The sequence below is a fragment of the Orcinus orca genome, chromosome 6 (assembly GCF_937001465.1).
Source record: "Orcinus orca chromosome 6, mOrcOrc1.1, whole genome shotgun sequence".
In the NCBI taxonomy this organism is placed as follows: domain Eukaryota; kingdom Metazoa; phylum Chordata; class Mammalia; order Artiodactyla; family Delphinidae; genus Orcinus; species Orcinus orca.
The window spans coordinates 105,662,189-105,689,092 of record NC_064564.1 but is presented as its reverse complement, the minus strand read 5'-3'; the positions used below and the strand labels follow the sequence as shown (position 1 = coordinate 105,689,092).

The following is a 26,904-nucleotide window of genomic DNA, read 5'->3' as shown; positions in this document are numbered from 1 at the left end:
AGGTGGACTCTCAACCACTGCGCCACCAGGGAAGCCCGAAGATAATGATTTTTAAAATCATCTTGCAACAAGTAATAGAGAAAGGGGAACAGAGTATTTGAACTGTTTAAAATGTACGTTATTTTGAGCTGTTACTCCTTCTTAGGCATATTGTGTTTATATCCATGAGCCAGTTTATCCCTCCCACCAACTAAGAGATAGGGATCATGCTCCCCATTACATAGATGAAGAAACTGAGGCCCCAAGGGGTGAAGTCACTTTCCCAAGATCCCCCGGGTTTTGGGTCCTAGCCGCCTGGGATCCATGATTACTTTTCTCAGGGAGCCTTGAGTCAGCACAACACATTCTAGATGTGGGTAGAATGGGAATAAATCCCTGCCCAACTGCAGTAGTCGAGGAAGAGGGGAAGGAACGTCATCAGGCCTTCTTTTCATGAAGCCCCGTCACCCCACGTGGCCTTGTGACCCCAGTGGAAGGCGGAGTGATTGTTGCCAGAGCCTGCTCTAGTCAGCAGCTTCGGGCTGAATCCTCATTAAGAATTAGCCCGGGGTCACCGGCAACGGCTTGCGACTAAAGGCCCTTCTTGCCGATTAGCCGGGGCCTAGGAGGCACTGATGGGAATCCGTGTTTCCGTCTTCCTGTGGCGCTGTCTGTAAAGCCTGTTGAATAAAAGAGCAGCGCCTTCATGACAAATGGGATTGCTGACTTCCACCCAACTGCTTGACTCCAAGTATTGGTTTTACTTTATGAGCCAAGGGGCACCATGTTCTCTGCCTTGTGAGAAGTGAAGTTCCTCTTAAGAAGTGGATTGAAGATACCAATTAAAACTCAATCAGAGGGCTTCCCAGGTGGTGCAGTGGTTGAGAGTCCGCCTGCCGATGCAGGGGACACGGGTTGGTGCCCCGGTCCGGGAAGATCCCACATGCCGTGGAGCGGCTGGGCCCATGAGCCATGGCTGCTGAGCCTGCGTGTCTGGAGCCTGTGCTCCGCAACGGGAGAGGCCACAACAGTGAGAGGCCCGCGTACCGCAAAAAAAAAAAAAAAAAAAAAAAAAGCGGAAAAAAACCTCAGAGGACAAATAGGGAGTGTACGAGAGCACATGTGATAGTGATAAGTCCTTGGACTAATTAATTAAGTTTCTGAGCTTCTCTAGGTCTTCTAATAAATGGGAATAAAAACACCACTGCCTCGGAGTCATGGTTCTGCATTTATTTGAAAAATATGTTGAAAGCACCTGACCTAAAACCCAAGAGGGCGGATACAAAATCATAGCTGTGATTTCCTGGATAGTTCTCTCGTGCCAGGTATAGAGCTCATTCCTTTATATTCGTCTCTCAGAAACCTCAACACAGACCCATTTTCCAGATTTGCAAATTGAGGCTCACAGACGTTAGTAACGTAACGCTCTTGTAGCCAGCAGAGCAAGAATTTGAACACAGGTCCACTCAATGCTAGTGCTCTTAAAGTGTGTAGCATATTGTGTCTCAACCTGGAACATATAATCATGGTTTTTATTGGAGCAAGTAGTTGTATAGCGCTTTCTATGTGCTGATAGGTTCTGCTATTTACTTTAGAAAGTCTGCGATTTTCCTAAAATTACTTGCCAACTTGTGGATGTGCGTAGGTGTGCCATTTCCATAGCTATTCTCATACTCTCAAAAGAATCCAGAACCAGAAAAGATCAAATACCTTTATAACAGATGATTATGAAAGCCTCGCAACATTCCAGGTATAGATGACTATAAAAAGGGCTGCCTCTGACCGGGGGAAATCTGGAATAATTTGGTGACTCAAGACTCAGACTTGTACAGAAAGAGGTGGAAATGCTAATGGAGCATAAGCTGGTGTTGGGGGGGGGGAATATCAGAAGATTTATCATTTGGTATGTGGTCACGTGGGGCTATACCTTTCAATAAACTTGTGGCCGAGTGTGTAGCATGGAACTCCTGACTGATCAGTGATCAATGTGACAGTTTGACCTACTTTAACCACCACATCCCACTTGATTCCTTGTTGGTCTCTGATTGTACACGAATCAGGCGTCAGGATGGCCAAAACCTAAATAAATCACCCGTGGAAATTTTTATACATTGACTCTCTTCAAACACAGTACCTGTTTATTTTTTAAGATTATTAAGTCAATCTTTACTTTTTTCCCTCACAATACATCTTAGGCACAATTAAGCTCTTCTTTGGCACTGCAAATATAGCACTTTCGATGCACTTCTACTGTGTTCTAGATACATTCTACCTTGTTTCATGTGCACAATTGTTCATATTTCTACTAAATTGCAATTAAATTCCCTGAAAGTAGAATCATATCCTTTTTAACGTATTCATTATTCACTTCTTATTTCAGTGTTTAGTTTGTAGTATATGCTCAATAAATATTTACTGATTTAAATTTATTTGAACTGTCAAATCAGTTTGCTTTGAATCTTAATTTTTTACTGTGATAAAATATATATCACACAAAGTTTAATGTTTTAAACATTTTAAAATCCACAATTCAGGGGCATTGAGTATATTCACAGTGTTGTGCAACTGTCATCACTATCTAGTTCCAGAACTTTCTCACCATCCCAAATGGAAATTCCATATTCATTAAGCAGTAATTTCCCATTCCCCACTCCCTCCAGCCCCAGACAACTACTAATCTTCTTTCTGTCTCTATTGACTTGCCTATTCTGGACATTTCATATAATTGGAATCATACAATATGTTTTTTTGTGTGTGTTTCTGGCATCTTTGATGTAACAAAATGTTTTCAGGGTTCATCTGTGTTGTAGCACGTAACAGTACTTCATTCTTTTATGGCTGAGTTAAGATTCCATTGTGTGGATAGACCACATTTTGTTTATCCATTCATAAGTTGATGGACATTTAGTTTGTCTTCACCTTTTTGTTAATATTGCTTCTATGAACAGTGTGTTCAAGTTTCTATTTGAATACTTCTGGGCAATTCTTTTGAGTATATACCTTAAGAGTGGAGTTGCTGGATCATATGACAATTCAATTTTAAAAAATAAGCTTTGGTGGAAAAATAAGTTTATTTTGTGGTACATTGCATGATTGCATCTCTCTCTTCCCTGAGAGAATTATACATAACAGTGCATTGCGTGTGACAGGCAATGCTGTCCTGTGGGAGATGTATACACCCCACCTAGTTGACATTGCACTTGGACATATGATTTGCTTTGGCCAATGGAATGTAAGAGAATATAATGCATGCCTCATCTTAGAAGACACTTGAGGAGACATTGCCTGCCTTGGCTTTTGTTTCCCTCTGTTATGAGAATGGCATATACCTGAGAGACGCCACTCCTTCAGTATAGATCCGAAAGAAGAAGACATCTGATGCAGAGCCAAAGCCCAGCCAGCATGAAACATGAGCAAGAAATAAACCTTTGTGGTTGTAAACCACTGGGATTTGGAAGCTGTTTGTTAGGAAACAGAAATGTAGCAAAAGCCCAATAATACTGAAACACTGGATTAAATAACATAAACCACACTTATTTACTGCAGGACTTCTCAGTGCCTCAACTGGGCTAATGTGTATTAGGAGTCTCAAGAGCTGGATTAAATATACAGAGTTTCCTGAATGTATTTGATCTTGGTTACATCTGCAGATCTATGATTCTGTGTTATACAACTTGGCAAATGCTGGACTGTAATTTCACTTGGGTTCAATCCTGTCCACAATAACTATTCCAAACTCCTCTACTCTTACAGAAGTAGAGGTCTTTTCTTTATTCCTTTTTGCTGAAATGTGTGTATATTTTATTTTAGTTGTACATTTATGAATTTTGTTCTCCTACCCAACTGGAGCCTCCTGAGGTCAGAAACCGTCTTATTCATTTCTGTATCTCTAACATCCAGTACAGTGCCTGCCTCAATAACATGGTGAGTGAAAGGACTTTCCTAAGAGTGGCTGAATTGAACAGTTTTATTTTTACACACCTACTGTGATCTAGTATTGTGCTTGATAGCATGGAAAGAATGAAAAGGCAGTTATAGTTCTCAAGAATCATAATTTGTAGCAATGGATCCCAAACAAAATATGTGCTGAAATTAGTGGTCAAGGCCTTTTAGCATCATTGTTCTCTTAGGATGTTTTTTCAATTTGTGCATTTTTTCACTCAGATGTTTCTGAGCACCTGTCCCCTTCACTATTGAGCTGAAGTTAAAGTAGCTTCAGGTTTCAAGCTATGATGTTGGGAAAGATGAAACAGGTCCTGCTCATGAGGAATGGCTCTGGGGAGGTAGGCTGTGCTAAGCCCAGAACAGAGAAACACAGTCCTCTCTGAAGCACATCCTCTCTAACTTCACCTTCATTCAAACTCATTACTGGGTACACACTAATGTGCCAGATAACAAGGAAGTGGGAGGTGAATGAGGTACTGCCTCTTGCATTCAAGGAGCTCACAGACCAGGAGGACATGAACATAGACACACATGGTATGATGCAATATGTGTTCTACTAGAATTTGAGTTATGTGCAAGGTGCTTTGGTTGCCCCCAGAGAGAATGCCTCAGATTGTCAAAGGCTTCCAGAGAAAGCAATAGAAAACAGGGTGAGGACAGGAAATGACATTAGTTGGATAACTATCATGTACTAAAAGCTTCACATGGGTTACATAATTGATTTTGTTTTCCCATTCATGGAGATATAATTTGCATCCAGAAAAATTCACCCTTTTGAGGTGAACAGTTCTATGAATATGACAGACATATCCAATCATGTAATCAAGATACCACCACAATCAAGATATAAAATTGTTCATTTAACTTTTACAAAAACCCTACACAGGAAGCTTTAATGAGGAAACTGAAAATCAGAGAAGTTAAGCCTCTTAGTTTTAACTTCCCAAGGTCATGCCGTTAATCAGAGCTGGAGCCAAAATTTGAACAAAGAGAATTTGGAGCATTTGGGGGACAGCGGTGGTAGTGGTACAGGATGTAGCAAAAAAGGGGAGTTAGGTGAGAAAAGAATCTGCAGACATCAGCTGACCTAGGGATCAGGTGACACAGTATCTTAGAGGTGTCATTTGGTTTTTATCATGAATTCTATGAAGAAGCTTAGGTTTAAATTGACTCAACCTCTTCTTAAAGCTTCAAGGGCATCTTCATGTTGCAATTTTATGAAATTGAATTTTTAAATTATGTTGGAGAAAAAAAGTATTTTGGCCTCCTTATCGTTAGCGATTTCATAGTTTAGACCATATTCTCTTTTTCAAAGTTAAAACTGTCATTTAGAAGTCTCCCTGCCCCCAATCCCTTTTGCCAGTTTAAATCCTCCTCTGATTGTCTGCCTCACTGAAAGGTAAGTTCCATGAGAGCAAGGATTTTGTTTCTAGTTCCTTGCCTTTTCGCCAGTGCCTGAAAGAGTACCTGGCACCTAATAGATACCTATTTGCTTAATAATTGAAACAAGACCAGCAGAGAATAGACTCAGAAAATCAAGGTTGAAAGAATCTTCATGATCAACTAGTACACTGGCTGGCCAACTTTTTCTGTAAAGAGCCAGATGGTAAATATTTTAGGCTTTGTGGGTCACACACAGTCTCTGTTGCAACTGTCCATCTCTTCCATTGTAATGTGAAAGCAGCTGTAAACAATACTTCAATCTGTGTGGTTGCATTCCAATAGAATTAATTTGTGAAAATAGGCCCGCGGGCCCCAGTTTGCCACTTCCTGTATCCATCAGTACAGGCTAGGTTATGTTGTGCTAACAAGCAATCCCTGAATCTCAGTGGCTGGCAAATGTAAATACTCATTTCTTACTGATGCTACGTCATGGTCACAAGTCACTTGTGATTCTGCTTCACAGAATGAAGAAGGCATCTATCTGGAGAACAGCAGTGGCCTCTAGATGGAACATTGTTGTTCTTGTGGTGATGGGAAAAGAGAATCTGATGGATCCATATGTGGGTCCTCGTAGCTTCGTTTTGGAAGTTGCAGACATCACTTGTACATTTCATTAACCCAAACATGTCACGGGAACCTATCTGAGTTCAGAGGGTGGGAGTGTGTAATTTTTCAAAGGCAGGACACTGAGGGAGGGGCACTGAATACGCATTAATAGGTTCTTTGGAGCATCCCTACGGGGTCACCTTTCTATACTGCCAGTCACCCCTCAAAACTTCTGCTGGTTTAAAAAGGTTTTCATTTTATTGTGCAGAATATCGTTTACCTGTATTTTTCCTCCAAGAGTTCCATGTCTACTCCTCAAGATCCCGCAGGGTTATTCTATCCAGAAGGGGGAGCCAGAACCCACCCACTTTTCCCCCCAGGTAGCTGCCCTTCTTCATTTCCTGGAGTGCAAATGACCCGTCATGGAGACAGGGCTGAGCTTCTGAGTGAGATCATAGCCTTTTTGCCCTTTCTGCACAGTTTCACCCTGTGAATTATCATCTTATTTCCATTCCACTCCAATGAGCTGTCAGCGATAGATACTGTAATTCACGGCAATAGAAACACAAACAGATGGGTAATTGACCTGCACGCCTTTATTACACTGAGGTTCAGAATGACTGCTGGAACCATGAAGTCCTTTATCTGCCAGTCTGAAATCCCTGGGCTTTCACAGGAAGGGGGTCAGGCTGACTTTTTGCAAAAGGTACAATCCTTGCTGTCCTTCTCCTCGCCTCGTGCTTTTCAGAAATGGACAGAATTTGACAAGCAGAACTTAGCAGGTACAAGACAACAGGTGGGACTCCTATAGGGCTCTGAGAGATCTACAGGGGGCCACATTCTGATGCAAGAACAGGATAGAAAAATATTTATACTCAACCAAAACAGAACCTGTATTTTTCCCTCTTCCTCTTAGCACTGTAAGAGATCGTACATTTAATGTTTAATGAAATAGGTCAGAAAAGAGCAAATCCATCAAAAATATTACTATATTAGGTAATTAGGATATAGAATAAAATAAAACAAAGCTGAGGGAAACCAAAGGAAGATATAGAACTCTTGCCTTGAACAAGACTTAGATTGATACAAGGTATGCACACACTGACCCAACTTTGTGCAGCGTATATGCCTTCTCCATGGAACGCTGGGGATGCCCTTCTTTATCTACTGAGACCAGGCTCGTGTCTCAAGACTCTACCCACATCCTACTCACATCACGAAGTCTTCCATAATTATCATGCCCAGGCTTATTTTCTTTCATCTTCATAATAATCACTGGCTTATTCAATATTTGAAATATATTTATTGAACACCTACTATTTACCAGACATCATACAACTTTATGTTTTAATCATCAGTTAAGGCTTTTGTCTCTTGGATTCTGAACTTTAGTTTTGAATCTCCAGGTAGCACTTCTGTGTCCTTAGAAGGTAGGAAACATCTAGTCCAGCAGTGCCTCAGGTGCTGCTTGTTGAAGGAAGGAGAAAGTGGCTAAGAGGTCCTATCAGCAGAGGAGCAGGGTCAGGGTCAGGGATGAAGGTTGGATTGGCTTTTGTTGATAGTGTCCTCTTTTCCAGACATTAAGTGTTCCCTAGCTCACTGAGCACAGTCACCTGAACCAGGTGCCTGCTTTACACAGCAATATTGACAACAGCAATATTGACAATGTCCTCAAAGGTCTCCAGGGATCCAATGTAAGATTACCCTGAAAGTTCTGTTACTTTAGCGCCCCCCAGTGGTTGAAACTCAGAAGCACAGTGAGCTGCTTTTTCTTTTTCTGAATCTCAGGTTCACTCCCTGCCTGTAAGAGACCAGGATCCTTGACCTTTGTTGTTGTAAGAAGCGCTGTTCCTCTAATGAGCTGACAGATCTCTGCTCTGTGTCATTCTTCCCTTCAGAGTTGTGATCTTCTCTGAGGTGCCGGAAGTTGTTCTTCTCTAGGGAACTTGGAAGTAAATGAACAAACAAAAAAAGATGAACCTTAATCAGAAAGAAAGGTGATGGCTAAGTTGGTTCTTAGTTGGAAAGAATAATATTTCCTGAGGCCTTTGCACATGCTGTTTCCACTTTCTAGAACACTCTTCCTGTGGATCTCCCATCCCCTAACTCCTGTTAATCCGTTGGGTCTCAGCCTAAATGCTGCTTCCTCTAGAAGTGAGTCTTTGACCACCCCTACTCCATGCTGGGCTAGGTATTCTTCCCGTGTGTTCCCCGAGCAATCCTGTGCTTCTGCTAAAGCACTGGTCTCACTGCATCCAAGCAGCTTGTTTACAGGTCTGTCTCCTTCCTTAACTGTGAGGTCAGCGAGGGCAGGGAGTTGCCTGCGTTATTCACCCTGGTATCTGTGGCACAGTGCCTGCCACCCAGTAGAGCTTAAGCAATATGTGTGGAAAGAAGGGAAGAGAGATGGAGAGAAGAAGAAGATAGATGGAAGAGAGAAGGGAAGGAAGGAAAGGAGGGAGGGAGGGAGGGAGGGAAGGAAGGAAGGAAGGAAGGAAAATTCATTGAAGTACAAACAATGGAACAATAATAATGAGCACCTACAATAATTACTGTAATGCTATTAAGACAAATTGCACTCTTGGCATGTTTCCTACTAGCCCAAATGGGGCTACTCAAGAAGGATTTTTCCAAGAAGGGCTCAAGTTTGGTCCAGGTAATGGATTATGTTCTAATAGGGTGTAAATGGAGGAGCCTAACATTTATTGAACACTTAATTATAACAAAATACCATAGATTGGGTGGTTTGAACAAGAGACATTATTTCTTACCATTCTGGAGGCTGGGAAGTCTAAGGTCAAGGTGCCAACAGATTCAGTGTCCGATTAAGGCACATTCCTGGCTTGTAGACAACTGCTTTCTCACTGTGTGCTCACGTGGCCTTTTCTTAGTGTGTGCTCAGGGAGGCAAGGAGGGAAGGAGGGGGAGAGGGAGAGAGAGAGGGAGGAAGAGCGAGAGAGCGCAAGGGTGCATGCCTTCCTGTCTCTTCCTCTTACTATAAGGGCACTAATCCCATCGTGCAGACCCCACCTTCATGACCTCATCTAAACCTAATCATCTTCCAAAGGCCCCACCTCTTAATGCCATCACAAGGTGGGACAGGGTTAGGGTTTCAACATATGAAATTGGGGTGGGAGGGACACAAACATTCAGCCCATAAAAGTCAGGTGTTTGCTAAAGTGCTGTTTATGCCTTTTCTCCCCTCATTTACCCTTTTCAACGGCCCTGGAAGGTGGTTATTGGAATTTTTAACTTCACAGGCAAGAAAACTGAGTTTCAGAGGGGCTAAAACATTCCTAGAGGCCACTCTGTGCCATAGGTACCACAGAGGCCCCAAGCCAGGCATTCGTCTCAGTTTCCACACTTACCCACTGGAGATGCGGAAGGACCTGCAAGTGTTTCAGAATTCAGTCCAAATTCCGAGATTCAAGTCCTGAGTCTTTTACTGTAGTTGTGGAACTATGGACATGTCCTCAGTTCTAATGGCCTCAAAGGTTTTAGGGACAACTTTCTCTTCAGTTGGGATGAGAAAGGGGATGCTTCTTTCATTCAACAAATGAGAGTCTGAAACCTCCACCGGGCTTGGTCTTAAGTTACACTCTGGGGGCTTGTCGTGGACAGATAAGCCTCTGTCCCCCTAAAGCCCATCTCCCCCATTAGACAGTGGGCTGTCCCCCTTAAGCCCACTGTCTAATGGGGGAGATGGAACAAAAATGAAGACAAATGAATAAGGTAATTTCATTCAGAAACTAATTCTGTGAAGCAAATAGAAGAGACATTTTAACTCGGGTGGTCTGGACAAGTCTGGATGGCAGGACAAGGGGGCCAGGCAGAGATCTGGAAAAGGAATATTCCAGGCACAGGGGAGGACAAGTGCAGAGACTGTAGAAAGAATAAGACTGGCACAAAAGAGGGACTGAAAAAGGGTAGGATGCCCGTGTGTCCTGAAAAAAAAGAAGAGAGGATAAGGAGAGAAGAGAAAGGACGTGGTCAGTGAAATAGAGATACCCTCTCGTGTGACAGCACAGAGACTGTACGTAAAATACAAAGGTATCGTGCAACGTGCGTGTTGAAGTCAGGCAGGAGGGGGGACTGAGGAAGATGGGGCAGAAATCAGGAAAAGAGAAGGCAGATGACATGGGGGTTCCCACATCGACATCGTGCCCACTGTGGAACAGCAGAACATGCCATTTTAAAGTACAAGATTTTTTTTTTAAGTATAACAAGACTGGGCTGGGGGTGCAGAGTCCATATGTTTAGCTTGGGATAGTCGCTGTGCAAATGGCGCTTTCAACTCTTGCCTTCCTGGGTTTTGTGAGGCCAAATTTATATGCTTGGCACCAAGGGTGGCCTTTTTCTCTCTCTCATTTTCTCAGTTTTCCTTTCCGTGTGTGTGAGTGTGTGTGTGTGTGTATATCTTTGGGAACTCTGGGGACAGAAGATTCCACCCCAGCCGGCAGCTGTATATCTTTCAAACTGTGGTTCCCCAGGCCAAATCCCCCTCCAAATTATTTATGGTTCCCATTGAAGCCGGCAGGACTCAGGCGCCCATGTAGGAGGTGCTCAGCAATGGGCCTCTTTGTTGGACACAGGTCATTGGGAGACGACACTGCCGGTGACTGCTATGTGAACCTCCGCTGCTGGAGAAATGGTTATGTAACTTTAAACAGTAATGACATTTTGCAGAAAAGTGCTTTTTAATTGCTATGTCTTCATTATTCTCTTTCAAATTTGCCCAGGAGATTCCGCCTCAGAGACAGCTTGGCAGGTTCTGGGTTTCCATTTTTAAAGAGCAACCAGTTTTGTGTTTCAGCTGTTCCCAGAAACCCCCCAATCCCAAACTTCATCTGTTTTCAGTTGTGTTACATGGGGTAGGTAATACTGCCTTTTGTATCCTTGCCAGATGGAGAAATGATTTAATGCAATTTTTGAAAAATGCTCTCCCCAGATTCCTTTTGGGCTGGGACTAAGAATAGAATATTTTATCCCCTACAAAGGGGGAGAAAGAAAATGATGAGCAAGCTAGAAAAGTAGGACTGAGAGTATAGTCTGTAGAATGTCTTTAAGCAACAGAAACTTAACCCCAATCCATAGACTTAGATGCCTGTAGGGGATTGGGATCAGCTAAAAATAAATTTTGCTTTGGAAGTGAACATGGTGATACAGATAAAGTGACTCAATAATGCATACGCCGAAAGAAAGAGACTTGGTTTAGAAGGACTTTACTGCTTGATTTGGTTTGCTCTACCTTTTGGTATTTGCATCATACCCCTCCGTACAGGAGCCCTTCTGAGCAGTGGCTCACTCATTTGGACCCTCTGCTCATTGGGGTGGCACTCACCCACCCAGCCTTGTGATGGAGCATCGCCCCGGGGCTGTTCAGCTCTGTTAGAACGTCTTCCGTGCATGTTGACAAAGGATCCACCTTTCCGAATAGCTCTCCCACCAGTGCTGGTTCAACAAACACATAATTCTAGACCCCACTTTTTTGTGGAAGCTCTCCAAATACCCAAACACTGCCTTCTAGATATTTTCTTCTTCTGATTAGATACTCACAGCTATTGTTCCTTTGTTTATCCTGAAGTTTCTGTTGAAACTTTTAAAAAAACTTTAATCAGAGAAATGGCATCCCTGTCATCATCATCATCAAAACTAGGAATAAATCACATGTGTTCGCTTGCTATGCGTCAGGGACTTGTTCTAGACAATTCTAAAGAATTATTTCACTTAGCTCTCTCAGTAACCCTCTGATGTAGGTACTAAAGGTGTCTCCATTTTAGAGAAGAGAAAGTGGAGCCTTTGAGAGGTTGACTAACTAACTTGAGATGACTTAGGTAGTCAGTAGAGAAGCCTGACTCTAGTAATGCCCAGCTCTTAACTACTGTGTTATGATTTCCTACCAGAAGGCATACTAGAAGCACAGTCTTCTTTTTCACAAGGCCCCTCTGAAAATAGTCTTTTTTTAGCTGCCATATGAAGACAGGTTGAAATGATGGGCTTCGTTTTTTTTTTAATAATCTGAAAGCAAGAGAAACAAAGATAAAAATCTAGAAACAAAACTTTGAAGTCGAGAGTGAAAGAAATGCTGAGTTTATTCAGAAGATCCCTGATGAGTAGGATTAGGGATGTCCCTGAAGCACGAATGAGAAAAAAATTTAATCCAAATAGCACAGTTCTCTTTTACACAGTGGGTAGTAAAACCATTACCCCAGTATGCACTGGTGGCAAAAACTGTTGGCAGCTCCAAATGAGGTGGAGAGAAATGTCCCAGGCAAAAGTGCTTGAATTAATTAATTTAGCCCAGAGTTGTCCTTTTTTCTGGGCACCATAGGCGCTGGCCTGCTGTGCTGACATTTCATAGGTACAAGAGTAGTTAGTACTCGTGCCCAGATAAATCCTTCTCCATCATTGGCCCTCTGGCTTAGGACTTTGATTAGTCAAGTGTAGAGAAAAAATCATGAGGTGTGGTCAACAGCACTCATCTTATAACCATGAACTACTCATTTCCTCTTGGTGGGCTTTGCCTTCTTCATTTTTAAGCAAAGAAGAGATAATTAATTTAATTTGATGCCATTATGTGTATGTGTGAGTGATACTGTGGTCCTGTTCAATTATATAACTCTATTTCTATCATCCTTACCCAGGAAACTACCAAAGTATTCCCATTATTCACAGGATGGAGTCCAAGTTCCTTAGCATATATAATAACGACCTTTGCACTCTGGCGTCTGCCCTTTTCTAAAACCTGTTCTCCTCCAGCACTGCAACCCCACCCATCAAATTCATTTCATTCACCAGCAACTCCCAGACATGTTAAGTCTTAGTTCTTGCTACCCCTCTCTTTAGAGTATGCTTCCTGTTCTTTTTTACATAATGATCTCTTATTCACTTTTCAACCAGCCCAAATATCTCCTCTGCAAACGTTTCCCTGCTATCCCAGCAATGCTATTTGCAGCCTTCTGCTGTCCAGTTACCTCATATGGCTGACTGTGCTCTGGGTCTATAAAGCTATGTTATGATGATGTGTGTCCATGTCTACCCCTGCTGATTATATTATAAACTCCCCAAGGGCAAAGGTCGTGTCTTTTTTATCTCTATAGACCTAGTGCCTAGCTCAGGGCTTGTGCTTCATAAATAGGGTTCATAAATATTAGATGAAAGGAAAAGGAAAGAAAAGAAGGAAATAAGGAAAAATAAACGGCAATCTTGTGCTTTCAGTAAGGGTTTTCTCCCAAAATGGAAAAGGTATATTAACAGATCTGGCTCTAGCTTCAGTCCTAATATCACAGAATAGAGTATGCAGTGCAGAGGTGGCCAAGGTCATGACCTGAGAAGTTTAACTAGAAGCAAGGCAACTGGAGGCCTTGCCAATTATGCCCTGTGTGGATCTAGGCAGGCCCAGAGATAGTTTGGTTACACAAAGAGAAAGCTAGCAGCTTCGGAGTCCTACACATCACCTCTCGAAACTGTTAATGAAACACCTTTTCTAACCTTTCCTTTTCCCCTCCTTGCTATTCTCAAACAGGTCTTCAGATCATCTTCCCTCAGTATCTGCAAGAGAAATTTGTCCAATCAGCCTTGAGCTACATCATGTGCAACGGTGAGGGGGAATACGTGTGCCAGAACAGCCAGTGTAGATGCCAGTGTGCCGAGGAGTTCCCGCAGTGCAACTGCCCCATCACCGACATCCAGATCATGGAGTACACGCTGGCCAACATGGCCAAGTCTTGGGCCGAAGCTTACAAGGACCTGGAGAATTCAGGTAGAGAGCCTGATGCTACTACTGCATGAATGGTGCCCTGCCGAGTCGGGAAAATGATCTCGCTGGAATTAGTATAGCTGAGGGGAGCACTCAGTAACCCCCCAAGCCTTTCACGTTGGAGGGTCCAGAGCCGTCCTAGCAGCCATCAGAGAGTAGGCACTCAGTAAGTCTCCAGCGAGTGGAATACTGAATAACATAATCAAGTTCGTGGTCCTATGATGTATTGCTTCTGTGGTACCCAGACGACAGAGAGAATAACGCGTCATAGCACCTAGGAAGCCTCTGGAGAGGGGAGTCAAAGCTAGTTGTATTGATTCCTGAGTCTGTGTGTGTGTGTGTGTGTGCACGTGTGTATACCTGTCTCCCTAAATAAATGAACACACATATATGTGTAAGTATGGATATGTATATATCTATATATATGTACATACATAGGTAGATATTGCTATAGATATCCAACGAATTCACAGACTTTCATAGCTGGAAGTCACTTTTCAGGTAACTTAGCTATTTCCTGTTTTTGTGGTTGAGAAAAATGAATTTCAGGGGAGGAACATCAGTCACCCGAGGCCATAAAGTAGGTGAGGTGCAAAGTTGGGTTTTTGCCTCGTGGAGCTTCTAGTTAATGGGCAATCCCGGCACCGATCATGTAACTCTGCAGAGAATAGTGACATGCTAATCATATGTATGTAAGGAGCGAGGGGCTCCTGTGAGCAAATCTCGTGGCGTTGGAGGGCAGTATGGCCAGGGAGTCAGGAGAGGCCGCCTCGAGGGAGAGTCTCAGTACCTGAGTGTGTGCAGAGACCAGAGGGTGAGTGCAGGTGGACCAGTGGGAGGCGCCTGGGAGAGAGGTGGTTGCCATGTGAGTTACAGGGGTTGTATAGGTAGTAAAAATGGGAAACGTGCAGAGATGCTGAGGTATTTAGAAGGAACAATTAGCAGGGCTTGATGGTAGATTGACTCTGAGAGTTCAAGGGAAGGGCATTGAGGTGAGCTCCAAGGATGTGTTTTAGGTATGCTTGCTAGACAATCTGATGGGTGCTGGTACCATTCACAGAGCTAGAACACCCTGGAAGGTTTGGAAAGAAGACTGTGTACTCAGTTTTGGACATGAAAAGCTTGGGAACCCTTGAGACTTCCAAAAAGAGATGCCAAGTAGATATTTGGCATTTAATATGTGCTCAGAGATCTGTTAAATAAATGGATGTATGTAGGGAGCGTTTCTGTTTTTAACACAACCATATATCCCTTAAATCTATTACAACGTTAATAGATTGAGTTAAAGTGAGTAGTGATATTCCTGTGTTCTAGAGGAGGGAGGGTGTCAAGACCCAGTGTCTTCCCCTGGGTTACGTAGTTAGTAAATGACAGCGCTGGTAATGGAATGCCTGATTCCAAAGCCACTGCTCATAGCAGCTTTTGTAACTTATTAATTCTACTTTACCCACCCCCAGGCCTCAGTTCCCTCATCTGATAAATGAGAGGGCATGTTTGTGTTTTTAATATTTGAATTTATTTAAATCTTTAGCCAAGAAACCCTTTGATCAAACAAAATCTTACCTTGGGGCCACTGTGTACCGCAGATAAAAGCGGAGCTGTAGAGCGCTGTGTTTGAAAACCACTGGTTTCCGTGATCTCTAGGCCTCCCACCAGTTCTGGGAGCGCAGAATGCATCCGTGATTCTGCTCTCACGGGGTCATCGAGCGGAGCTGTGATGCCTTAGGAACCTGCACCCATTAGTCCATTTAAAATCCTGGGAATCCATGAAAGAGGAGAGGTTCATGATGGAAATGTATTATGATGATTATTTGGCCTCAAACAAAAGAAGCATTTGATAAAATGCTTTTGAAAAGAGATTCTACTGATTGCTAAAAAGCAGAGGGGGGTGTAGGCTGTGTGCACAAGTAGTAGGAATCCCTAGCACAGAATCCTTATTCCCAAGGAAGAGAAGCCACTTTGAGTGGGTGGGTGTGGAAGGAAATTCAGAAAGCTGAGATGCTGCAGGGTAAGCTGAAAAGGCCACAGAAATGATTTCTGTGTCACGATTGTCTCTCCACAAAAGCACGCCTTTCCTCTAGATATCCTGCACTCAACTCATCCATTTGAAATGTTTGTACCCATGAAAACAAAGCCATCCATCCACGTGTGTATGTGGCTCGTACATGTACACTTTCCTCGTTTTCCTTTGCAACCCATAACCTTAAGGACTCAGCCCCAAGTAATTTGGAGGAATTGATGACTGGCCAAAGGTCAAAGCCATTGATTCCTTCAAGGCTCGAGAGTTAGTGGTCACATAGGACCTAGTTTACACACATAAATGGGGGTCTATGCCTCCTTTATTGGGAGGGAACCCTTCTACTTTTAGTCAAGAAAATGAAATCATTTTCACTTTTTAATTAGGTGTTCGTATCTGACCCAAATTCTGGTTCTTTGAAAGGACTGTTCTCTCCTCCGAGGTCAGCAGAGCCCTCTGCAGGATGAGCTGTGTGGCGGGGAGAGCTGGACTGGCCAGAGCAGCAGCGTCATCAGGGCCAGTCCCCTGCCCCCAGCCAGCCCACTGAGTAAATCCGTCAGCACCGTCGTGTGTATCCTCCCAATCTTACACAGCCATCCACTCAGCACCTTCTGGATATCGAAAACTGTTTAGGCAGACAGCGTCTCTCAAGATTTGAATTAGATGCTCTTACTGACAGATGGGGAAACTGAGGCATTGAGAAACTAATGCTTATACAGCCATCCAAGGGTCAGGAATCAGTCTGAACTCGTGCATGTCTAACGGTCTATAACAAGGTTCCTGAGGAGTCAGAGACTCCTGTTTCAGCACCTTAACAGAAAAGATATTAATATATTAAAAAATATGTAGTTTTTTCCCTCTCAATTCACTGATCCTCTTTATGTGTTGAGAGTAAGTGTAACATGCTACATAAGAGCATAAGATTCGGAGCCAGTCTAGAGTTCTAATTCTACCATTTGCTGGCTGTGTGACCTTGGTAAGTTAATTAACTTCTCTGTGTCTTACTTTCTATAAAAGGGGGCACTAAAAGCACCCACCTCGTATGTTTGCTGTAAAATCACTTATATATTGTAGATGTTTAAGACTGACCCTGGTGCTTATCGAGAGCTTAGAAGGCATTTTTTAGAAAAAAAAGAATGCCTAATATACCTGAAATTTCCTTGTAGGTTTTATGGAAAGTATCAAGCTTCAGATATCTATAGACAGATGATAGCTAGATAGATAGCTAGATAGCTAGCTAGATAGATAGATGACAGATAGATGATAGATGATAGATAGATATCCCAACCATTTAGCCTGTTTTTCCTGCAAAATGATCAACCTCTTAATTTTTTAACTTTCCCAATAGTTGAGTGGGGGATTGAGTAGGAGGTATTAGATCAGAAAACAACAGCTCAGGTTTTAGTCCTGTCTCTTGTTACTCATGGACTGTTCTACCTTCAGAAAATGATATTCCCACTCGAGGCTTCAGTTTCTCCAAATGTAGAACAAGAAAGCTGACCTAGATAATTTCTTCTAAGGCTGTGTCACCTTGTAGCACATGCTGACACACTGAAACTCAGCATCACAAACTGAGGCAGAAATCTTCACCCAGGAGACCCAAGAGTTCGTCCCCATCTGGAGCTTCCCAAAATGTGACTTGATGTAAGGTGGTCCATACATGCAGCTTCCAGTGAGAGTGGGGCACACAGTGGGGAGGGTGATCGATGTCAGTTCTCTGTCGATCCTGAAGATTACATCACAGAGAATGTCTCAGTTGCTGCTAATATCCTTTCACATCTATCACCTGCTCCTTCCCTAAATTTCAAAGTGAGAGCAGGCACAGGGGTTCAGTCATTTAGCAGGCCACAGCATTTGGCTAGAATTTATTAATATCATTTTCATTATATTTATTTTTACAGCTTTATTTTTATAGCTCCTCCCGTTCTACCGAGGGCATCTGATAGTGATTCTCTACTTGGATTGGATAAAAATTTGTTTTAATTGATTCAAAGATAAGTACAAGTAAATATAAGTACAAGTGAATGTCATAAAGTTGGCATTCAAATGACAGAAGTTGGGGCAGCCCTGTCTGAAGCAAGGATGCGGGATGCAGGTTCACTCCTGCGGTAGCAAAGTAAAAGACCCGTTACTGAAAACACAGGGGCCTCTTCACTGTGTGCGAGGAGTGGAGCAGGCTAGTTCCAGGCCTCTTCACTGCGTGCGAGGAGTGGAGCAGGCTAGTTCCAGGCCTCTTCACTGCGTGCGAGGAGTGGAGCAGGCTAGCTCCGTGTTTGCAGGCCTCCAACAAGTTGGCTTTATCGTGCGCCTGCTTTGCTTGTGGATGGGGCTAAGCACTTGCGCCTCAGGTGGGGGCTGTGTCATGCTCAGCCCGCCTTCTTGGCCTTTGTCTCTTGCTAGATGAGTTTAAATCGTTCATGAAGCGTCTCCCTAGCAACCACTTCCTGACCATTGGGAGCATCCATCAGCACTGGGGCAACGACTGGGACCTGCAGAACCGCTACAAGCTCCTGCAGAGCGCCACGGAGGCCCAGAGGCAGAAGATCCAGCGCACTGCCCGCAAGCTCTTCGGCCTCAGCGTCCGCTGCCGCCACAATCCCAACCACCAGCTGCCTAGAGAGAGGTAAGTGCTGGCCCACCTGCCACCTCCACAGGCTCAGACCTGGTGCGGGGGCACAGGTACTACGGAAGATGTATCTGGAGCTCGTGGCCTTGCATGGTCCTGACCCACAGTTTTCTTGATTGTCTCTGGCTTCTCCCCTACTGGCTCTGGCTGCACTGGATTTCTGTTTCCTGAAAATACCCTGAACTTTCAGCCTCTATAGTCTGTCTGATCCATCTGACAGGTGAAGGAAATTAGCAGTAGCCCTGACTGCTACGTGACATTTTCTGGTTGCTTAAATGTATTACCTAACTTGAAAATTACTTGGCAAAGCAGATTTTAGCATCCCCATCTTAACGGTGAAGAAACTGGGTTAACTGATGAATCAAACAATTTATTGACTGAGGGCCTTTGCTCAGGGGCTGGAGTAGAGTGAAGCAAAGGAGGCACCTACCATGAAGGAAGCACTCCCTCCCCCGGTCATGCGAGGACAGGGTCCTCACCTGGGAGGGAGCGCCTCCTCAAATGCCTACCTGCCTCGCTGGCCTCACCCTAGTCCCAGCCCTGCTCGCGATGTACCAGGTATTCTGAAGAATGATGGAGAGCACAGGGGTGAACAAGCCAGACAGGGCTCATGCCCTCATAGCACCTAGGGTTTATCAACTTTCTCAGGGACCCACAGAGAAAGAGCGAGAATTCAAATCCAAGTCTCTCAGACTCCACTCTCCCAGGGCATTCATGAGCTACATCTGGGGGTTTTCTGTATTTGTGTCTCCAGGGTTTCCATGAAGGCATCATGGAAGAGCAGGAAAGCAGGCTTGGGTCTGTCCACCCTGCGTCTGCCAGAGCGCTGATGCGTTCATCTGTTTCATGTTTGGGGATTCCACACTCAACTTTATTCAGTGAAAATAGATCCACTCTTAAAAAGACTGAGGCTAAGTCACCTTCACTTAACAGATTCTGTGTCAGCCACATATTTTATCCACAATTGCTACCCGCATTGTACAGATTAGAAAACTGAAGCTCAGAGAGGGCAAGGAATTGGTCCAAAACAGCAGTGTAAGTCAGTAGTTCTCAGTGGAGGTGGCTTTGTCTCCAGGGAACATTTAGAAAGGTCTGAAGACATTTCTGAGTGTCATAACACATGTGAGTGCTACTGCAGTCCCCACAACAAACAGTGATCTGGCCCCAAAAGTCAACGATGCTGATATAAGAACGACAGACAAGATACCCCGACTCTTTGACTCTAAGTACTGTGTTCTTAATCACCCTGCTCCACATGCACTCAAAATTTAAAAAGCGCCAAACTCTTTAAAAAAAATCCTCCTCTGTACCAACCACCCTCACCCAAGCACTCATTTTCCTCTCGATATTCTAGACTCAGATCAAATGCTGCCTCCTTCAGGAAGTCTTTGCTGATTACACCAGCCAATATGGAGGGCCCCTTATTTTAAGTTCCCATTAACCTAAAACCCACACATTAGTCAGCAGATTTTCTTCTATTTCCCATAATAAAACCTTCTCCTTTTGCGCTCGTCCATGCTCATCTCTGTTCTCCCCATTCCCCCCAACTTGGAGCCCCTTTCTTTTCATCTAGCTTGTGATCATTGTGAAACGAATGGAATTTCGGCCGGCAGTGGCTTACTTGTTGAAATGCTGCAGAACCAGGGACTAGGAAAGGGGCCCAGTCACAAATAGCTCCCTTGTCATCTGTGACAATTGCCCAAACTGCCACCATGAGTGAGGGTCTGAAGTGGATTCCATTTAGACCCACTGAGCATCAGTCAAGTGACCTGCATCAGGACTGGGGGAGATTCGGAAGTGAACGCGGTGACAGTGCCGTGAAAGATGTCTCTTAAAGGAGGAGTGAGGAGGAATCTGTTGGCAGTCGGGAAGAACTCCCCACATATATTAGCTTGCTAGGGCCGCCACAGCTAACTACCACTGACTGAGTGGTTTAAACAACAGAAATGCATTTTTTCCCAGTTCTGGTGCCTGGAAGTCTGAGACTGAGGTATTGGTTATTCCTGAGGCCTCTCTCCTTGGCTTGTAGTTGGACATCTTCTCCCTGTGTCTTCACAGGGCCTTTTCTTTCTGTGTATCTGTGTCCTAATCCTCCTATCTTATAAGGACACCAGTCCTATTGGGATAGGGCTCACCTCAATGACCTCATTTTAACTTAATTACCTCTTTAAAGACCTTATCTCCAAATAGAGTCACATTCGGAGATACTGTGGGTGACGACTTGACTGTATGGATTTTGGGGGGATATAATTGAGCCTAGACACCACAAGAGGTGGCTTTTGATCAGATCCCTAAGTGGAGAAATGGTGCATCCCCAGGCTGACCACACTGGCTGTGCACCTGGGCAAAAGAGTTCACACTTAACCATTACCAGACTTTAAACAAAAGCACCTGTCAGTGTTGCTGGTTGTCACTCCAGAGAATGAAGTGGAAAGTCCAGAAGCCCAAAGACACGGGGAAAACACATTGATTAAAGGTGAGCAGAGTGCCCAGGGCACAGAGTGTAGAGCACCATTGAGCACACTGGGTCTAGGGAAGGCTCAGGAGGGCTCCAGAGGAGAGAGGAGCTGGACAGGCCTTAGAAGGGAGGAAGGAGGGACAAAATCGGGTAACGGGAAGAACACGGAACAGAATCGGGGGTTGGATGAGACTGCACCCTAACCTTAGCAAGCTGTGGACCTTGAGCAGGTCGCCTCACTATTCTGAGTGCAAAACCTGTCCACATCTGTAACTTGCTCTTCCTCTGCAAGGCACAGACAGCTAGAAATACCCTGCCACCGCCGGGACCTGCAAAGAAAGAACTCGCAGTGTTGTCATCTCTCCTCCTGAGATAAGAAAACTTGACCTAATCATTACATCCCTCCTTCACTCACCTGGAGAGGGTGCCTGGAATTCCACTTTGGCATGTCACTCAATTATATTCATTTAGTATGTATTGGATACTGGGGTGGGCAGGGGACATAGAAATGCAGCTGTGCTGATTCGTCTGAAGCCTTCCCAGGAGAACTGAACCTCCTTGCTGGCTGTGGGCTGCTTCCTGCCGTCTGCACCAGAGGCTTTAATGAGCGTCTCTCACACCAGCAGGCAGGGCACCTCCCTGCCACGAAGCAGTGTCAGACAGAGGTGCTAACACTGGGGACCTTGGGCCACCTGAGCTGAGCAAGCTGGAATTTGCAAATGAACTACTTGCTCTGCTGCGATTTGTCTGTGTCCTGGGCTCCATGGGGGCTGAGTCCACCAAGCAGATGCCATCACTTGTGTCAAGAAGGGTGGCATTGTTGGGCGGGGGTGGGAGAGGGAAAGAGCCCGGGTCTTTAGCAGCACACGGGACTGGCTCCAAATCCTGGCTCCGTTTACTAGCCACAGGGCTTTACGTACCTCATTTGCAACGTGGGATAATTACACTAGCCTTCAGATTAAGTATGAGGATTAAGATTTTAAAATTCAAGAAGCCTGACTCAGTTCATAGAGAGTTGTCACTGAGTGCGGGTTTCCCCCACTATCCGAAAATAGAGCTTTTCTGTGAAACCCTTCATAAGCTGAAATGCCATAAAGCAAAGAAGCAATTACCTTTCTTCATAAAAGCTAAAATCATTGGATTTCTTTAGGTTAGTGAAAACATGTCTCTTGTAAGGTCTTTTGTAAAAGCGAAGTGGCATAAAGCAGACTTTTGAAAAGCAGGGGACACCTGTATATGGATTCTAAAGATGAGGCACTGTTCTAAGCATCTCATGTGAATTAACTCACTTCCCCCTCACTGCAGCGTTACAGACTAGGTACTCTTACTGTCTTACTATTTCTACTCTACAGATAAGGGAACTGAGGCACAGACAGTTTAATAATGTACCCAAGGGCAATAAATATTATTTTATTGTTACTTCAAAGACGTGTTTACCTATAAAATCTAGTGAGAAGTCAAATATAGATAATTGGTTTGAAGGCATACTGGAACTTTAATATTGAGCTGGACGGCAAAAGGGGGGTTCTGCTTATCAGTTGTTGCCAAACAGTTCACCCAAGATTTCTGGGCTCAAAACGACACTTATTATCAACTCTCAGGATTCTGTAGACTGACTGGGCACAGCTGGGGCTCCCTCAGGTCGGCTGGGGCTGGGGTCACAGGGGGCCTTGACTGGACATCCAAGATGGCTCACTCCCAGGGCTGGCAGGATGCTGGCTCTACACGTACCCTCTCCAGGTGGCCTGGGCTTCTTGAAACACGACAGCCTCCTGAGACTAAGAGGAAACGGTAAGGCTTCTTACAGCTTAGCTTTGGAAGTCAGAGAGTATCACTTCCACCATATTCTATTGGCCAAAAGCCCAGCTCAGATTCAAGCAGGTGAATGCTGGGGGTTGTGGGTCACTGGGGGCAGAGGGAATCTTTTTGGAGTTTAAGCACCACAGGATAAATTGAGTATAATTGGAGGTAGAGGTGACTATCCTATATGTAGGGCAAATAAGATGAATGATAATCACAATCACAGAGCAATAACAAACACTTAACTGAGCAGCTATTATAATAGGCAATAGAGCTGGCTATGTGTAAAGATTCTGGAGTCAGACTGCCTGGGTTCAAATCCCAGATTTATTGCCTGCTCACCTTATAACCCTGGGGAAGTTACAACCGCCTTTGAGCCTCAATTTTCTCATCTATAAAATGAGGCTAATAACAGTGCCAATCTCATAAGGTTGTTCTGAGGATTAAATGCTTGAACCCACATAAGCTGTTTAGAACAGGGCCTGGTACATAGAAAACACTCAATACGTGTTAAGCTATTTTTCTTACTTTTACCAGGCACTGATTTTGCATACAAATTGCTTAGCCCACAGTAATATTCAGTGAGTCTGAGTGTTGATGATAATGATGACGTATATTTTTTCATCTAATCTTCACATTATCTCTATGAAGTGGATGCGATTGGATTTGTTTTATAGGTAAGGAAACTGACGAGGCAGAGATGGAATTAAATTAACTTGTCCAAGGTCACAGGGCAGTTAAGCAGCAGGATTGGAAGGGTCTTGCTGACTCCATGGGTGGGTGTGGTGGTCAGGAGCCCTGTGCAGGCTCTAGGAGGCGAGCAGAAGCAGGAGAGGCGGCTGCGCTGGGTTGGGGCACCTTGGCTTGAGTGTAGGATGATGTCACAGGCAGGGTGAGCCCCTCAAGGTCATGTGGGTGATGACAGACCAGGAGTAGAGTTTTATAGACCCTAGTGTAGTGTGCTGAGATTCAAGAAACGGCACCAGTTGTAGAACCCGGAATCAGCTCTGGAGCCCAGGCAGACACACCAGACACAGCCCCTGTAAGTACAGAGAAGAGGTCAGGTTCAGTGCAGGTCAACTTAGCAAGGAGTTCCTGAGAACTTACTCTGTGTGGGGCTCTGGAAGCATTAAGATAAATAAGACCCATCCCACCCCCAAGGGTCAGTGCTTGTTGGGATGATGGTAGCAGGATTAATTCCAGACCACACCTGCCAATGGGGAATGCAACACCCAACCAGATTGGGTTTCCATCACATATTAGGTAATTTGGGGGGTCCCAGGGATACTGTGGTGGATTTCTTTTAGCTTGTGCAGGAGCTGGCCCTAGAGTCAGACCATAGTACCTCAGTTAGACAGGTCGAGGAAAGGCGGGACCCACAGAGAAGTTTCCTGTGGATTGTTTCGCTACCAGGATGTCCTTATGTTTTGCAGTTAAAAAGGCGGAAAGACTGGGAAGTGGGCTTTGAGTTTGGTCACTATTACTAGACTTTCTGAACCTTGGTTTTCTCATCTGTGAAACAGGCAGCATAATTTCTTCTTCCTGCCTCAGAGGGTCTCTGTCTGGCTCACCTGAGATGGTATGTCTGCCAGCACTGTGTAAACTCTGAGTGCTCTGTGAAAGGGGGCTCTGCAAGCAGGGTGAACTTGGAATTAAATTCATCAGGAAGAGAATGGGGCTGAGTTTAGGTTCAAGGTAACACTCTAAGGCATTTCTCTTGCCCCGGGCACTGTCCTACACACTTTCACCTCATTTAATCATCATGACAACTCACCTGGCAGCATCAACTCATCCCATGTTATGAATGGGGAAGTTTAAGATCCAGAGATGTTAATTGACTCGCTGAAGATTATACATCAAATAAGAGGCAGGATTCAAACCCTGGCAGAGTCCTTTCCCTTAACATCTATGCTATTCTACCTGCCCCTGAGGCAGGATGATCCAAGATGTTCAGATTACCTGCCTAAACTACAAACTGCAATGTGATGGAAATCACCTCTCATTGCAAAGGAGGGAAGGAAGCAGGGAGGAAGGGAGGAAAGAAAAGAGGAAGGGAGAGAGGGAGAGAAAAAAGAAAAGAAGCACAAAATCAGCTTGAGCAGTGAACTCTGCTGGCTTCTGTGCAATTCCATAAATGTTTACTGACTACCTGGTCTCCCGTCCTATGCCAGACACTGTAAGACACTTAAAGATACAAGCGAAGGGGTCTTTGTCTTCAAAGCATCATTATCTAGCCTCAGGATGTGCTTTTGAGAAGGACACTTGTTTGAACCAGAGTTCAAGTCCCCCTGGCTGGGCCCTGTTGTGAGCCCGACTAAGTCCACACTGGATCTGTAGCATATATTTCAGAATGAGAATGCTGAGTGCAAAAAAGGAGCCTTGCGGGGCGGGTACAGGCTGAGCAGAGAACAGGTGCACCTCACCTTTAACCGGGGCAGCTCTTTAGCCGTTTTCTTTATGAGAATTCTGCGTTAAAACTCATTTGGGAAAATAAGGTGATTTTTAAATTTTTGCTAAAACAGTTTGAAAACAACTGGGCTCAGTTATCTCTGAGGTCCTTCCCAACTCCTAGGAGAAATATCACTCACAGAGAGTGACAGAGTAACTGTTCAACTCCAAAATATTGATACAAGAATGGAAATTGAATCTTTGAACCATATTGCTTTCTGATGATGCTAGTCAATTTTCATGAGTAGCCTACAGTTCAAACTCAGATCTTTTGCCCCAAATGACAGTAGCCTCTTAGCTAAGCCTCCCAAAATCTACTCAAATCACTTTCTAATCTATGTTCCAGGAGGCCGTCAGAATTATTACTTAAGAAGCAAATTTGATCTCGACAGCCTTTGGTGACTAATCCCTGCTCTTAGGAGAATGGGCACACTCTTAAGATGACCTACAGGTCTGTCGTGATCTGGCCTCTGCCTGCCTCTTACTCTGTGTTTCACACCTCTTCTTGGCTCGCTCAGCCAACTCACTAATCGTTCAATTCACTAGGTGTGCACACTCCTCCCACCCCATAGGCGTCACACAGGCTCTTCCCTGAAGCTTTCTTCCTTCTTCCTTATCTGCAATAGTATCTATGCATCTTTCAGATCTCAGCTCAAAAGCCTGTGCTCCTTGCATTGAAAGGCTGTATCAGGACTTGTTTAATATGTTTTCCTAGCGATCTGATTTCCCAAATGAAGCCCAAATCTCAGTTTACCACTGTACCTTTGTTTACCCAGTTATTAACACCTGTCTCTCCTGTGAGACCGTCAGCCCCATGTACGCATCTGGACCCATGTTTTTTATCACTTTAACAGTATAACTTCCTAGCATGGTAATTGGCACACATTTTTTAAAATGTGCTCAATGAATGGGCAAATAAATTATTTTCTACTTGGGGTCCCCAAAACATGTTGACACAATATTTTAAAATTGTATGCATTGCCATACAAATAATCTACAGATTTTTTGCATACTACATTGTATGTGGTTTAAATTGTCTTCTTCATTTACAAAGGAAGGAACTAAGGCCAAAGGGAGTTGTGACGTGTTCAAGGTCACTCTGGGAATGTGTGAACAGAGTGTGATTAAAATTCAGGCCCTCTGACTGTGACAGTCCAGGCAGTAAAATGGAAACTGCAAATTGAGATTGTCTTTAATTGACCTGCATCCAAATTCTGCAAGGATCTGTTGTTAAGTCCACTACTTTGGGAAATGCGCCCTAGTGAAAAAAAAAAAAGGACAAAAATAGACACTTCCAAGAGTTTACTAAATTCAGTGAGATGAAAAGAAATTCCTAGCACCAACTAGGTGCTTAAGGACAGTGTGATTTGATATTTTTCCCCACACCCTGTCCTGATTTTTGTAGAGGTTATAGTATTGTAAGACAAAGGAGATTCATGGAACTTTAACTTGAGGGCAGGCAGTATAACTATTGGCATTTTTCCAGTGACTCCTGGTCTTCGGTTTCTTTTTACTTCTCATGTTCACGTGGACTTGACCCAGCCCCCGGGCTTTAGCCAGGCACAATGTAATTATGCATTGTTCGGATGAAGGTCTCTTGGGGGCATCCACCTCAGGCTTCAATCGTGGGGCCATAGCTTCTGAGCCCAGGTCAGCTTTCTACAAACTTCCTGCTCCAGACAGCGTTTAATTGGTGTCTATGGAAAGAGTCCAGCTACCAGGATAATCGTTCTCTCTATTATGAGAACCTTCAGTATCCACACTGATTTTGATTCTTCTCTCTGAACCCTATGCTTACTTGCCTCTGGATTTAATCTCCACAGACTCCTGCTGGGGGGCAGAGGGGTGTGACTTCTTATCTTTTATTGAGCTGAAGTCAGTGT

The 26,904-nt window shown here is 44.2% G+C and overlaps 1 protein-coding gene across 2 annotated transcripts in view; it reads left to right on the top strand.

Annotated features, from left to right (window-relative positions):
- BRINP1 (BMP/retinoic acid inducible neural specific 1) overlaps window positions 1–26,904 on the top strand; it is a 183,252-nt gene that overhangs the window by 139,841 nt on the left and 16,507 nt on the right. For both annotated transcript variants that reach the window (XM_049711018.1, XM_004269284.4), the window contains exons 6-7: window positions 13,439–13,675; window positions 18,090–18,312. In XM_049711018.1, the coding sequence (XP_049566975.1) occupies window positions 13,439–13,675; window positions 18,090–18,312 (460 nt within the window). The remainder of the gene's footprint in view (window positions 1–13,438; window positions 13,676–18,089; window positions 18,313–26,904) is intronic.